Genomic DNA, 13,523 nt, shown 5'->3' with positions numbered 1-13,523 from the left:
CCCAGAAGGAGCTCGGGCCCAGGCCCAAGTGCGTCCTTCGTTTAAGCGAATTCAGAAGATCAAACATGATCGGCCCCGAGGGGAAGAGAGTGGCCCAGCGTGGAGGTGACCAGACACACTGCGTCAGTCTTCAAGGTGGACTCCACTAGCCCAGGAGCTGCGCTCACTGGGGGGCCTGGCGCAGGAATGCCCAGAGCCGCGAGCTACGCAGAGCCGTCCAGGCGGTACCGACACGTGGGGTGGGGTCTTGAAGCCCCCACAGGGCTGTGCAAGGCCAGGTGGCACCTTTAGGCCTTCGTGAACTGCCTAGGCCACCAGCCAGGGGCTCCCTCTCTACTGTCCACCCATCCAACCTGCTGTGGCCAGGGATGGCCTGGCCGGGCTGCTCTCAGTGGACGGAGTGCCATCCCCACTGGCCCAGAGACCACAGGGCACGTCCTCTCTCTCGGTCCCTGTGGCTGTTGGTCTCCCTGCCTGTGCCTCCCCCAGCATCCAGGGTCCCCGGGCCCTCCTCTTCCCCTGGGCTGCCACCCGTGGTCCTTATCCAGCCCTCCAGGGGCCAGCAGGGACGTGGCCCAGGATGGAGTCTTGTCAGGCACCTTCTCCACGGTCTACACACTGACCTCGCCCGCTATCCTCACTCCCCTCACAGAAACCCAGGCGCGGCCCGCTCGGGTCCAGGGCCACACCGCTCTGCAGGCACCCCGCTGCAGAGAGCCCCTCCCGGATCCCTGGGGTGCCAGCAGGTGGTGCAGTGTGCCGCAGCAGCCCGTGGCCCCTACCACCGCACCCTCCAGCCCTGGCGGCCACCTGCTTCCTGAAGCACAGAGAATGGGCCTGATTCCATTTGCCCAGATCCCCTCGGCGCATCTGGACGACAGCATGCCGCACGGATGCCCCCAGAGCGCCAGCCACCGCCAGCCAGCAGGGCCTGGGTCTCTCTGGGTCTTACTCTCAGTTTCTGGAGGCAACCCACTCAGGAGCAGTAGCCCCAGCCTGGGCGGGCAGCAGGAAGTGAGAAGAAGGGGCAGGGCTGCCCAGGGGCAGGCGGGGGACTGCCTCATTCCTGCAGCAGTCTCAGCACTACCCCGCAAGTGCCCAACCCTGGAACCAAGACCCCCCACTCCCCACGGGACTGTGGACACCCTGATCAGTCCCAGCCCCAGATCCAACCGCTGGCCAGTGGACAGCCACAGGCAGTGTGAGCTGACGGGGACAGGGGCCAAAGAAACTGGGTGACCCCTGGGTCTCTGAGGATGTAGTCACTTCACAAGAGCAGAGGCCGAGCAGGACAGCCCTAGGCAAGGACAGCCTGAGCCCAGCCCCGACCTGAGACGCCGTGGTGACCAGGGAGCAGTGCCACAGCAGGGAGGCTGCTGTGGGTACACAGAGCCGTGGCATACGGGACCTCAGCCCGCCCAGCAGGGCCAGTGTCACGTGGAGATGGACTGCTGGCCAGGAGACACTAGAAAGCAGGCTCAGAGCCAGCGGGTGCCAGCGTCACCCGGAGGTGGACAGAGTGGTGGGTAGAGGAGGTTGTACCTGACCCTGAGATGCCCAGTCAGTGGGTGAGTGGGCACACCCGGGACCCGCTGTCCCCGACCCATGCCCAGGTGTGGCCTTCTTTGTTCCTGGGCCTCTCCTGGTGCCTGGCCAGCCTGGGTGGCCCTGAGGTCACCTACTGCAGCACAGCAGTGGTCAGCCGGCCCTGGAGAGGCAGCTGCCAGGAGCACCATGGAGGGGCAGAGCGGGGCGCGGAGCTGTGAGGCAGGAGGAGCCTCCGGGGGCCTGGCCTGCTGCGCTGCGCTGCCATGGGGAGGAACGCGCCCCCCTCAGTCCTGGCGTGGACCCAGGCCCAGGAGGCCTGCAGGTTCCTGCTACATAGGTGGATGGGCTGACAGCGCCAGGGCAGCTGGCCATCTGCCCGCGTCAGGACCATGCCCAAGAACACTGGGCACCACACACCTCTTGGGAGAGAGGGCGTTTTCCTCTTTCCTCGTGGGCTGGGGATGTGGCGCGAGCAGTGGCCTAGAGGGCAGGTCCCCGGGTTCCGCCAGTAAAAAGCCCGGCCCGTGGCCCTGGGCACAGCGCTCCCTGAGCCGCGGGAGAGCGAGCTGCTGACCCCACACCCGCAGCAGGCCTCCGACAAACCAGGACCTCTCCCCCCACGTTCCACGTGCACCGTCCACGGCGGGGAGCGGGACGTGGGCCCCTCCAGGCTTCCCGGTTGTTGCTGTCACATCCCCTACAGTGGAGACCGGCCTGGTGGGGTCCACACGTGGCACCAAGTCCCTCTGTCTTCCTCTTCCCCTCCGTCCAGAGCACTCGTGGCCTTTCCCTGACGTTCGCAGGTCCCTGGCCAGGACTCCTGGGGAAAGTCCCCGGTTGGTTGGCTTCGTCCGAGGCGCTGTCACCTGAGGATGGAGGGTGTGTCTTTGGCAGGAGACAAGACACTGGCCCACCCGTGGGGCGGGGCGGGAACCCGCACGTCCTTGACCGGGGATGTGGAGCCGTTTCTGCCAGGGTCCGCGGCCGGAGCCTGCTGGGTCCCCTGTACTCTGTGGCCAGGACTCTGGGGAGGGGCTGACGCCACCACCAAACGCGCCACGCTGCCCAGCTCGATCCTGTTGGTCCAGGCCCAGACTCTGCTCTGGCCTGGGCCATCGCCCTTCATCTGAGCGCTCCACGTGCCCCAGGCTTCCTGGAGGTGCCCACTCCATGGCTGGTGCCATCCTCTATCCTGCCTGCCAGCTGCATGGCCACGCCCACCTTCAGGTTCTCCTCAGGGGACGGTGCTTGGTGGGGAGCCGCTCGGAATGACCACGCCTTCCAGTCCTGAAGCTCGAGGCTCTGGCCAGTCACTACATTTCGTGGGACTTGGGCGTTGTCCCCGCTGGGATAGCAAGGCTGGCTCCGGGTGCAGGCGTCACCCAGGGGTTGAGCGAGCTCCGCTCACTGTTCCTTGGAACCCTACCCCTGGCCTCATTTGAATGGCTTCTCTCAATAAGAGGGTTCACACGTGCTCCTCGCTCTCTTTCCACGGACCCCTCAGGTCAGAGGAGCCAAAGAAGGGTCTCTCTGTCTCCGTGTGGTCATTTCGTGCAGCCCAGTTGCCCTGGAGTGACCCGAGTGCTCAGTCGTGGGACGTGACAGCTTGGAAACCCTGTTCCAGGGCTGAGCCTGGCCAGGGCTGCTGGGCTCCTGCTCGCGGACGCACCCTCGAGCACACCCTGGTGCACGCCACGTCCAGCCTGCCTCTGAGGGAGGCAGACCCCAGCTCGCATCCCAGTTCCCGCCCGGCAGCTCACGGCGCAGGGCCTTGCTTGGCCTGTCCCCAGTGTCGCCTGTCCCCATCACCACCCTGGCCCCACACAGAGCCCTGCTCAGCCCCGGGCTCCAGCCACTCCTGTGGTGTCTTCCTGCCCCACGGGGCTCCAGGCTCCACCCCACCGTCCCCCACCGTCCCCCTTGCCTGGCGGCACTCAGCAGCTTTGAGATCAGATTGTTCGGGGGGCAGGGGCATAGGGAGCACCTCAGAGGAGAGATGGCCTGGGAGGGCAGGCGGTGAAGGACCAGGCTTTCCCTCGAAGGAGCAGCTGTCCAGCAAGAGAGCTGAACCCTGGGGGCAGAGGTGACGATTCCCCGGCCACGCCGGGCTCTCCCTGCGCCGCCCTCTCCCTGACTTGCTGCGGGAGGCACAAGGACTTGCTCCCTGCAGTCACCTGGGACCCCGCCCCGCCCCACACCCTGCTGCTTTGGTTTGGACAGACACACACCAACGTCTGAGTGAATTTCCATTTTTATCCACTGTTTTGGCATTGGAAGCAACACAATATCTTTTTATACTGTATTTTTCTGGGACATTCCCTCTGCACGATATGATTCCTAGAAAAAGAATTTATAGCCCAAACTTCCTTTGAAAATACGGCTCTGGTGCTACTCGGCCGTGATCAACCACAGCAGATTAACATTAAGATGTGGTATCGTCCCACGAGGCAATGAAATTTCCAGAAATTCTCTGCCACACATTCCGCCCCTTTTATTGGCAAGATTGAATCAGCGACAGAGGGCACCTTGATTTCTGAAATCATTTTACAATAATGGTTGATTCCTTATACATCCATCTGATACACACTCAAAGCCATTTGTCCAACGTGTGAAAGAGAGAAAGCGCTCAAACCAACGGGAGGCATTCACCGGGAGGGTTTTGTGCATTCAAGAAAGAAAGAAAGAAAAGCAATCTGACCTTCTCTGACTGTGTGGCTCCTCTGGGTTCCCAAATCCAATTTCAGGGGATTGTCTGAGCTCCGGGGCCCACAGTGTCCGTTCTGCAATCAGGGGCACCTGCTTTATGAGTCAATGGGCCCAAATTACGGGGGCTGAGGCGGACGCCCCACCAAGAACAAGGAACACAAAACAAAAGGGCTCTGTGCTTCAAGCCGTGGGTGGGAATTACGAAAGGTTACGAGACTAAATATAAAAACCCTGCTGAATATAAAATCAGCGTGCTTTGTTGCTAAAATCTGGGTGCTGTAATTTATCCAGAACAGGGTTTGGAATATCTGGCAACAGTTCACGTCTAGGAAACCGTCTCTCCTCCCCAACAAAATGAAAGGCGTCTATTGCAAAGTCAAAGACAATTGAGCAGCTGAGATGGTCCATATCAACAGAATAGTGAAAGACTGCATTTTGCAATGACATATCACTGATATTAGTCCCCTGGAAAGAGAAAATGCTTCTCTCTTCATTTCCTTATTTATAAGAGTGGAAATCAAGTTTTTGCAAGGTGCGTTTTCTTAATTGCTGAGTCCCAGCCGGGCCAGGTGTGGGCCAGGGTGGGCATCCAGAGCAGCCCGGTCCACCTGAGGGCCAGTGGGTGCTGGGCAAACCCCAGGGGTGTATCTCTGCAGGTAGGGGCCTGAAGGTCTGGGCAGTGGACAAGGCTGTGGAGGCAGGGTGGCACGTGCCACTGGGGAACCCAGGGGCCTGGACCAGCAGGCGGGTCCCCCCTTCACGCACAGTGGTGCCTAGCTCCACGGCACAGCCACTGCGTCACACCCCAGGCAGGGAGAGTCCTGCAAACGTATGTGGCCATGTTCTTGCAGTCCAGAGATGGAGGGTGAGCCGGGGCCTTGCTGCTCCCGCCCCGGGTTGTTGGCACCGGGCCCCAGGCACACGCTGAAACCACCACCGTGCTGTGAAACGCACGCACGCGGCCCCTGCTCTGCCTTCACCCGGGCCTCCCTGGGGCAGAGCTCCTGTCCCGGGGCTGGTGCCCTTTCCCGTCTCCTCCCCGGGCGCCCGAACTCCTGGCCACAGAGAACAGAAACCCCACGGCCCCGAGTGAGTGCATCCAGGGTTGTGGAGAAGAGCTGGCAGGTCACTCGTCCTCCAGGGCACATGTGGCAGGTGGGGCCGGGGAGCAGCACGTCCCCACCGAGGCCCACTACACCCACCTGGCACCAGCCCCACCTGGCCAAGGCCAGGCTGGCCTCAGGCGCTGCGTGAGCTCCATGTCAGGCCCCTAGCGCCTGTGTTCTTGGAGCTGTGCCCTGGATGATCACACACAGCTGCCTCCCACACGCCCAGCTCTGACAGAGCAAGCAGCCTGCTCACCAGCAGCCTGGACTCTGACTGCTGAACCCGCAGCCCACAGCTGGCCTTACAGTCCTGTGGCCCGTACCGCAGGGCACGGTGCGGGCCACGGTCGGGGCCGCCTCAGTTACAGATTCTCCTGGGGCTCATCTTGCAGAGGCGGCTGGACACTGCCACATTCTTCTGTGCATCTAGCAGTGCCCAGGAGGTACAAGTCCATGGCTGGACGTCTATTCGGCAAAGGGCCTTCCTTCCCTTCTTCTCCGATAACCGAGCCTCATCTTTCTTGGCACATTGTATTTCTTCATGTGGCCTGGTGTGGTTGTGGCCATGTAACCAAGTTCTGCAACTTCTGCTTCTCCCTTCCTGCCAGCTGGAACAGAGCCTCCTGGCTGGAGCTTGTGCAGCCACTTAGGGCCATGAGGTGGTACATAAAGATGACAGCAGCAGAACAGGAAACAGAAACTGGAGTCCCCTGTGTTGGGGAGGGGCCTCACTCTCCCTCTGGTCACCACTGTGCTGCAAGCACACAGCCTGCCCATACTGAAGACAAATTTAGCAAGTGTTCATGCCCCTCCATTCCACCTCCAGATCAGCTGCAGGGAGAGGTGGCCAGTGGGTACAAACACCCTGAGGCCTGGCCACGCCGCGGCCTGATGAGGTCACAGAAGGACCCGGGCCTTCCGCACCTGCCCTCGATCCCTGCGGGAGAGCCATCTAGGTGGCTCCACAGGCTGGCCCTGCCTGGCACGACCCCCGTGACCTGAGCTGCTGGGGCTGTCGTCCCTGTCCTGCTCTGGAACTCTGGCTGATGGCAGTGGCTGAGCGGCCACCTCCCAAGACATCCAAGCACACGGGGCAAGAGCCTGCTCGTCCGGAGCCCAAGGGCACCTGGCCTTCACCCCGGGAGGCACAGAGGCTGGCCGGACTCACCAGGCAGGACCACAGACGTAGGACTCCCAGGTTGTTGGCCAAGGTGCGGCGAGGAGGAGGGTGCCACCACAGGGACCCCACACCCCAGCGTGCTCCCTTGGACAGAGGTGAGTCTGCAAGGGACGATTCCTGGCTTCTCTCCCGCACGGGAGCCTTTGCTTTCTTTCAGGGAGTGGACACACACCTGCACTAGTGATCCCTGCTGGCTGGTTGCAAGGCCTTGCCTGGTCCTGGAGTCTCCAATGGGGTGGGGCTCAGACCCCCTGGAACGGGGCTCCCGGCCCCCACACTAGCCGGAGACCTGCCGACTCACACCTCCTTCCCGCTGGCCAAGGAAGGGTCCAGCGTTGGGGAGACGGGGCTGGGTGCGCAGCAGAGGGCTCCTCCCTGGGCTGTCACAGCAGGCTTCCTGGCACAGGGCTGCCAACCTCTCTTCTGCTGAAGCTGTGCCAGCTCCAGGCTCCCTCTTGCCCACGGCGGGCACTGTCCTCGGCAGGACGGACTGAGCTTGGCCAGGCCTTCACCCTCTTTTTGCAGGATGCCTGAGGAGAAGACCCACCTGCTCCAGGGTGGGTGGGGTGCGGGAGCTGGAGTGGCTGGCCAACCCTGGCCAGCACCCTGCCCGGTGGACAGCGGGCTGCAGAACGCCCCAGGGGTCCTCGGCAGCAGGTGTGGGACCTTCGGTAGGACTTTCAGTGGGAGAAAGAAATCGGAGAGGCTTATTTTGAATGCTCCCTGGAGAGGAGGGTGAACAGTTCCCCTGGATTGAGTCTGTCCTCTGTGGGGTCACATAAGGGAGACAAACACGGCGGGCGGGGGATGCCTGGTTCTGCCACGTCCCGCCAGCCTGGGCTGCGCGGCTCCCTGCTGCGGACCTGTCTGCTCAGGTGTGCTCGGGCTCCGTCCAGGGCCCCCGGGGCTGGCTGGTGGGTCAGTTGCCATGGTGACCAGCCCTCCTGGGGTCTGGTGGGAGGCTGAGGGATGGGCTCCGTGGTGCACAGCTTCCTGTGGGTTCAGGACCACCTGCCCCTTCCAGATCCTCCACCCCAGCGGCCGCCACCAAGAGATGGACCAAGTGAAGATGCCCACCCAACAGGCCGTGGAGGCCGGGGTAGGACAGTGGTCCTGCTGTGTGGGGGCGACCAGCCCTTTTCCTGGAAAGAAAAGTGGAAACGGCAGAGAGCCCCCTCCCGCCCCGGGCCCCTCCTAGGCAAGGGGGGGACCAGCAGGTCTGCCCGCAGACAGCCTGGGCGGCGGGTGGCTCTGCTCCTGCCACACGGGCGGCTGTGGCCCTCATTTGACAGAAGAGGAAACCGAGGACGGAGGCTCAGCTGGAGGCTGCGGGGGGCTTAGTTCCGGATGTGCCACGTGGGGGCTGAGCAGAGCCACCCCAGGGGGCCGAGAGAAGGGTGCCCAGGTCCCCAGCTCCCTCCAGCCTGCAGCTGTCACCCACGCACACCCTGGTGTCCTGGGAAGCCTGAGTCTCCCGAGAGTGAGCCACTGCTCCGGACCACGCCTGGGGTGGCCGTGGGGCGGGCCCAAGGGCCACCTCACAGGTCACACACACAGAAGATCGATGACCAGACGCTGAGCCACGGCTGTGTTCCGGGGCCTGGATTCCATCGCGCCCTTGGAACCGGGCGCCGAGTCTCTAGGAGCGGAAGGCGTGGCGCCCGGGGAGCACCTCTACACTGAACTGTGAGAGCGATTCTGCCGGAGCTGAGAGATGGCTTCCATAACTGAGGAGGAGGCCGACGGGGGACACGGCCAGGTCCCGCCTGTCCTCAGAACCCACAGCCTGCCCCGGCCAACCAACTTGCCTTCCCCAGATGCTGGGGTCCAGCTGTCCCTGCGGCCTGCAGCCCCCATGAAGATGGAGCCCAAGGCCGGCCTCCCTCCTCGTGCTCTTAGATGGAAAGCAGTCCAGCCACCCGGCAAGGACAGATCACCCGCCCACAGGGCCTCAGAGGCCGCAGGTGTCCGGAGGCTCAGGTGTCCCTCCTGGGCGGCAGCAGAGCCAGGGACAAGCCTCTGCACACCGCTAGGGAGAGAGCACCCTGGCAGGAGGGTCTCCGTGCAGAGCGGAGGCCGCAGGCTGGACACGGGCTGGGCAGGGGTGGGGACCTGGGTCTCGGGAGGGGCCCTGCCAGGGAGAGGCCCCTTGTCCATGTCTGCTGGAGGGTCCCGGGCACAGCGGCAGGGGGCAGCAGGGGGCAGCGCTCCCCACCTGGCTGTTAGCCCCTGGAAGGGGTCTGCTTGTCTCCTGCTGTTAGATGACATGCGAGGTGTCCCCCAAAGCTCCTGTGTGACACAGTGCAAGGTTCAGAGGTGAAATGACTGGGTTTTGAGAGCCTTCACTCCATCAGCAGATTGATCCACCCGAATGGATCAGCTGGGAGGGGACTGGGGGTGGGGTGGCTGGAGGAGGCCGGTCACAGGGGCGTGCCGTGGGGTTCATACTGTCCCTGGTGAGCAGAGCTCTGGCTCCTTCTGATGCCCTGTCCTGAGCTGCCTTGCTCCTCACGCCCTGCCCCATGGCCTTTGGCCTCCCCTCGGCCCAGAGCATGGAGAGGCCTTCTGTGGATTCAGACCTCGCAAACCCTGAGCCCCACGCGCACTCCCCATCCTCCAAAACTGCTCTTGGTCACAGCAGTGAAAACTCTGAGGCCAGCTCAGGCCGGAGCCCTGGTCCCCAGACCCTCTGTGCCCCAGTCCCTGGGGGGCTTTGCTCGCCTGCCCCGATTCCAGGCACCTGTCTGGCCACATGCCCCTCACTGCTGGCAGCGCCAGGCCAATCAGTTGCTATGTTGACCACTCACCAGCCGGGCCACTGGGGGTGTCCCCTTGGTCTCCCTCTGGGAGTGGTGACTCATCTCCGGCACTTTCCTGGGCAGCCTTGGGCTCCGGGCCCCGCCAGGTGGGGGTGGACAAGGGATAGGAGATGCACTGGAACCCACTGGGAAGGGAACACCAAGGTCAGGCCTGAGGGTCAGGGCCGGAGGCCAGTACAGGGGAGGCCTGTGGCCTGGCCCTACCCCCGGTATTGGCTGAGGCTCGGAGTCCAGGAGCACTATCCAGGCACCCTTGGGGGGCTGTGTGGGTCACCCCAAGATGCCTGCTGGGGAGGGACCAACTAAGGCCAGAGAGAAGGGCCAGTCAGTGCCCTGCGGTCCCCTCCCCGAGGCCTGCCAGCCCCCCATGCTACTTAGTTGCCCTTCCTCTTGGCCACTCCCTGTGCCTTTGTGTCCACCCTCCCAAGTCTGCTGCAGCACAGGTCACGTCCTGCGTTGGTCCTGGCCCGTGGGGACATGTGGCTCCCTCCAGTCCGACTCCTCCTCTGCCTGTCCAACCCCAGTGAGAGGCGTCACCTGGTGTCACGTCACTCACAATGGCGTCTGCATGGGCGTCTCTTGGTGGTCTTCATCCACTTTGAAAAAGCTGACCTTGGAATAGGTTGGGAGCTGCACGTATCTGATGCCGGCGGAGATCCTCAGGACCCGGCCACTCTCACCTTCCAGGAGAGAAGTTGGGGAACAAGGCCTTAGACGGCAGCCCGTAGGAATGTGGACAAGGGCTCAGCTGGACCCCACCCCGGGCGGGGCTGCGTGGTGGGCCTGTCACACCCCACTTTCAACTCAGCATGACCACCTTCAGCTTGGGTGGCCTCCCCTGGGTCTGTCCTGCAGCGGTCTCCTGGCCCTGGGATCTCCGGGCCTCCTCATGCACCCCAGTATCTCTGCCTTAACCCTCAGCACCAGCTGCTCTCCTTCCCGGCACTCCTCTCTGTTGGGTCTTGCAGCTCTGCCGCCTGCCCCAGGAGGCCTGGAGAATGCTTGGGGACAGTGGTGTCTGCTCCTTGGTCCTACGTTCCAGAGCCGTCTGCAGATGGAACCCAAGCATAAGAGGCACAAGGAACCATCGCACGTCACATCATGACCAGACTGCCACAGGGGCGAGGGCTGCCCGAGTGACTGGCCACGGGGACAGAGACCAGGAGACCTCTCCTGGGGACCGGCCAACCAGGAAGCAGTGGAGCAAGGCCTTCAGCCCACTGTGGGCTTGTGCCCACCCACGCGGCTAGAGACTGGAGGGTGGAATCCAGATGTCTGCAGACACAGAGATGCTGAGAGAATTCACCAGCAGCCCCTCCACCACGAGGGACGACGGAGTGAGTCGTCTGGGTCGACAGGAAGGAGCACGGAGGACCAGACATAGGAGTTAGGTGGATAGATGAGATTTTTCTATCTATGAAATACTATTGAAAAATAGGTGGATGGGTGCTGTGGCACATGCTGGGATCCCAGCCACTGGGGAGGCTGAGGCAGGAGGATTGTTAAGTTCAACACCAGCCTCAGCAACTTCGTGAGGCCCTGAGCAACTTAGGGAAACCTTGTCTCAGAATACAAACTACAAAGAGCTGGGAATGTGGCTCAGCGGCTAGGCCCTCTGGGTTCAATCCTCAATACACAAAAAAAAAGGTAAGTGGCATTTTCAACAAAAATAACACCAGCGGGGCTGGGGTTGTGGCTCAGTGACAGCTCGCTCATCTGACACGTGTGAAGCACTGGGTTCAAACCTCAGCCCCACATAAAAATAAATAAATAAATAAATAAAGGTATTGTGTCCACCTACAATCAAAAAAACATTAAAAAATAACACCATTATGTCATGGAGCTTATTATATGTGTGGATGTAAAAAATGTATGAAAATATTAGCATAAAGCTTGGGAGTGGAGGAAAATGGAGACTGTCACAGAGTTCTGAGTGTGACGTGGAATGAAATCACTTGGAGGTGACTGTGGTAAGTTAAAACGCTCTTGTCACCTGAGAGCAACCCTCAAGTAACAGAGCAACAGTCCCAGGGAAGGAGCCGTCAGAGAAGGCACAGAGCAGTGTACAAAACTCAGCTCAAAACAGACACAAGGGTAGACACCTGGGCCAACGAGAAGCAGCCAAGGGTGAACTTGAATCCACTACCTCAATGATCCCATCAAACATGAAAGGCGTAAGACTCCAGTTAAAAGGCAGAGACTGTTAGAGACGGAATCCAAGGCAAGACCCAGCGGCGTACGCCTCCGAGTTCTCACGGTGGAGGTGAGACCCCTGGGCCCAAAGGAGAGGGCGGGTCGAGAGCCCAGGTTAGATGGTTGAAGAGGGGAAGGTCGCTGTCCTGATGTCACAGGAAGTGGGCGTCAGACCCGGCCAGGGGTGAAGAATCAGAAGACCTGAAACCTGAAGCATTCATGCGCCATAACAGCTTCAAAGTACAGAGGCAGAAACGGACGGGTCATAACGAGGGCCAGGGATGTCGATATGTCACTCTCAGCATCTGACAGACACAAGCAGACCAAAGACCAGCGAGGACACCAGACTCAAACGCCAGCACGGGCTCAGCGTCTCCTGTACAAAATGCTGGGGACCAGAAATGCTCCAGGTCGGGGAGTTTCTCAGATTTTGGAAATTTTGCAAGGACTTTATCTGTTGAGCATCCCTAATGCAAAAAAAAAAAAAAAAAAAAAAAAAAACCCAAATCTGAAATGCTCTGAAATCTAAAACATTGGCCCTCAAAAAGTTTTGGATTTTAGATTTTAGATTTTTGGACTAGGAATGCTCAGCCTATAAAAACAAGATTGACCTGACTGACATTCATATAATACTCCATCCAACAAAAGAATGCACATTCTTTTCAAGTGCACACAGAACATTTACTGAAGTAGACCCATAAAAATTCTCAATTAAGGGGCTGGAGATGTGGCTCAAGCGGTAGCGCGCTCGCCTGGCATGCGTGCGGCCCGGGTTTGATCCTCAGCACCACATACCAACAAAGATGTTGTGTCCGCCGAGAACTAAAAAATAAATATTAAAAATTCTCGGGGGCTGGGGATGTGGCTCAAGCGGCAGCGCGCTCGCCTCGAATGCGTGCGGCCCGGGTTCGATTCTCAGCACCACATACCAACAAAGATGTTGTGTCCGCCGAGAACTAAAAAATAAATATTAAGAAAAAAAAAATTCTCTCTCTCTCTTTCTCTCTCTCCCTCTCACTCTCTCTTTAAAAAAAAAAAAAAAAAATTCTCGGGATTCCACCTCTTGGGTCCCCTTCTTCCTCTGGGAGAAGTCTTTTCTGCTGTCCTTTAATAAACTTCTAATTTCTACTCTGAAAAAAAAAATTCTCTCTCTCTCTCTCTCTCTCTTTAAAAAAAATTCTCAATTAAACTTGAAAGAAATCGATACATACAAAGTATAGCGCTAACCATATGGAATTAAGTTACAATTCAATAGCAGAAAGAGCTCTATATTTGGAACTGAAACAACACACTTGTAAGTAACTCATGGATGAAAAAAAGAAATTAAAAAGGAAACCAGAAAGTATATTGAACTGAATGAAAATGAAGATACTACATCTCAATCTTTGCAGGATGCGGCTATAGCAGTATTCGGGGGAAATTCATAGCAATAAACCTTTATATTATAAAAGCAAGGTCTTAAATGAATGACCTTAACTTTCACCTTAAGAAACTAGAAAAAAAGGAGAGCAAATTAAATCTACAGTGAGCAGAAACAAGGAAATGAGGCTGGCCTGGGACACCTGTAATCTCAACAACCAGGGAGGCTGAGGCAGGAGGATGGCAAATACGAGGCCAGCCTGGTCAACTTAGCAATCCTCTGTCTCAAAAAAAAAAAAAATGGCTGAGGATGTGACTCAGTGGTAAAGCACCCTGGGTCCAGTCCCCAGTACTACAAAAAAACAGGCAACTTTTGTGTTTCAAAGGGTACCATCAAGAAACTGCAAGATGGCCCACAAAATGGGGAAAAGTGTTCTCAGAGCAGGTGTCTGATAGAGTCTTAAATCTATACATGTAAAGAACTCTTAAAAATACACAAGAACGGGGCTGGGGACATGGCTCAGTTGGCAGAGGGCTTGCCTTGCATGCACAAGGCCCTGGGTTCAGTCCCCAGCATAACCACCAAAAAAAAAAAAAAAAAAAATCTGAATC

The 13,523-nt window shown here is 59.1% G+C and overlaps 1 protein-coding gene across 3 annotated transcripts in view; it reads right to left on the bottom strand.

The window, feature by feature from the left end:
- The window catches only part of MORN1 (MORN repeat containing 1), a 59,393-nt gene that overhangs the window by 28,722 nt on the left and 17,148 nt on the right, over positions 1–13,523 (bottom strand). For 2 of the 3 annotated variants that reach the window (XM_081307356.1, XM_081307357.1), the window contains 2 exons: positions 9,916–10,039; positions 9,348–9,484 (listed from right to left, as the gene is read on the bottom strand). The exons of the other annotated variant lie outside the window; for it this stretch is intronic. In XM_081307356.1, coding sequence (XP_081163482.1) covers positions 9,348–9,484; positions 9,916–10,039 — 261 coding nt within the window. The remainder of the gene's footprint in view (positions 1–9,347; positions 9,485–9,915; positions 10,040–13,523) is intronic. 3 annotated transcript variants of the gene reach the window in all.

This window comes from Spermophilus citellus, assembly GCF_964194105.1.
Source record: "Spermophilus citellus genome assembly, chromosome: 9".
Taxonomy (NCBI): Eukaryota; Metazoa; Chordata; class Mammalia; order Rodentia; family Sciuridae; genus Spermophilus; species Spermophilus citellus.
Note: the sequence above shows the minus strand (reverse complement) of the source record. Positions and strands in the feature narration are given on the sequence as shown.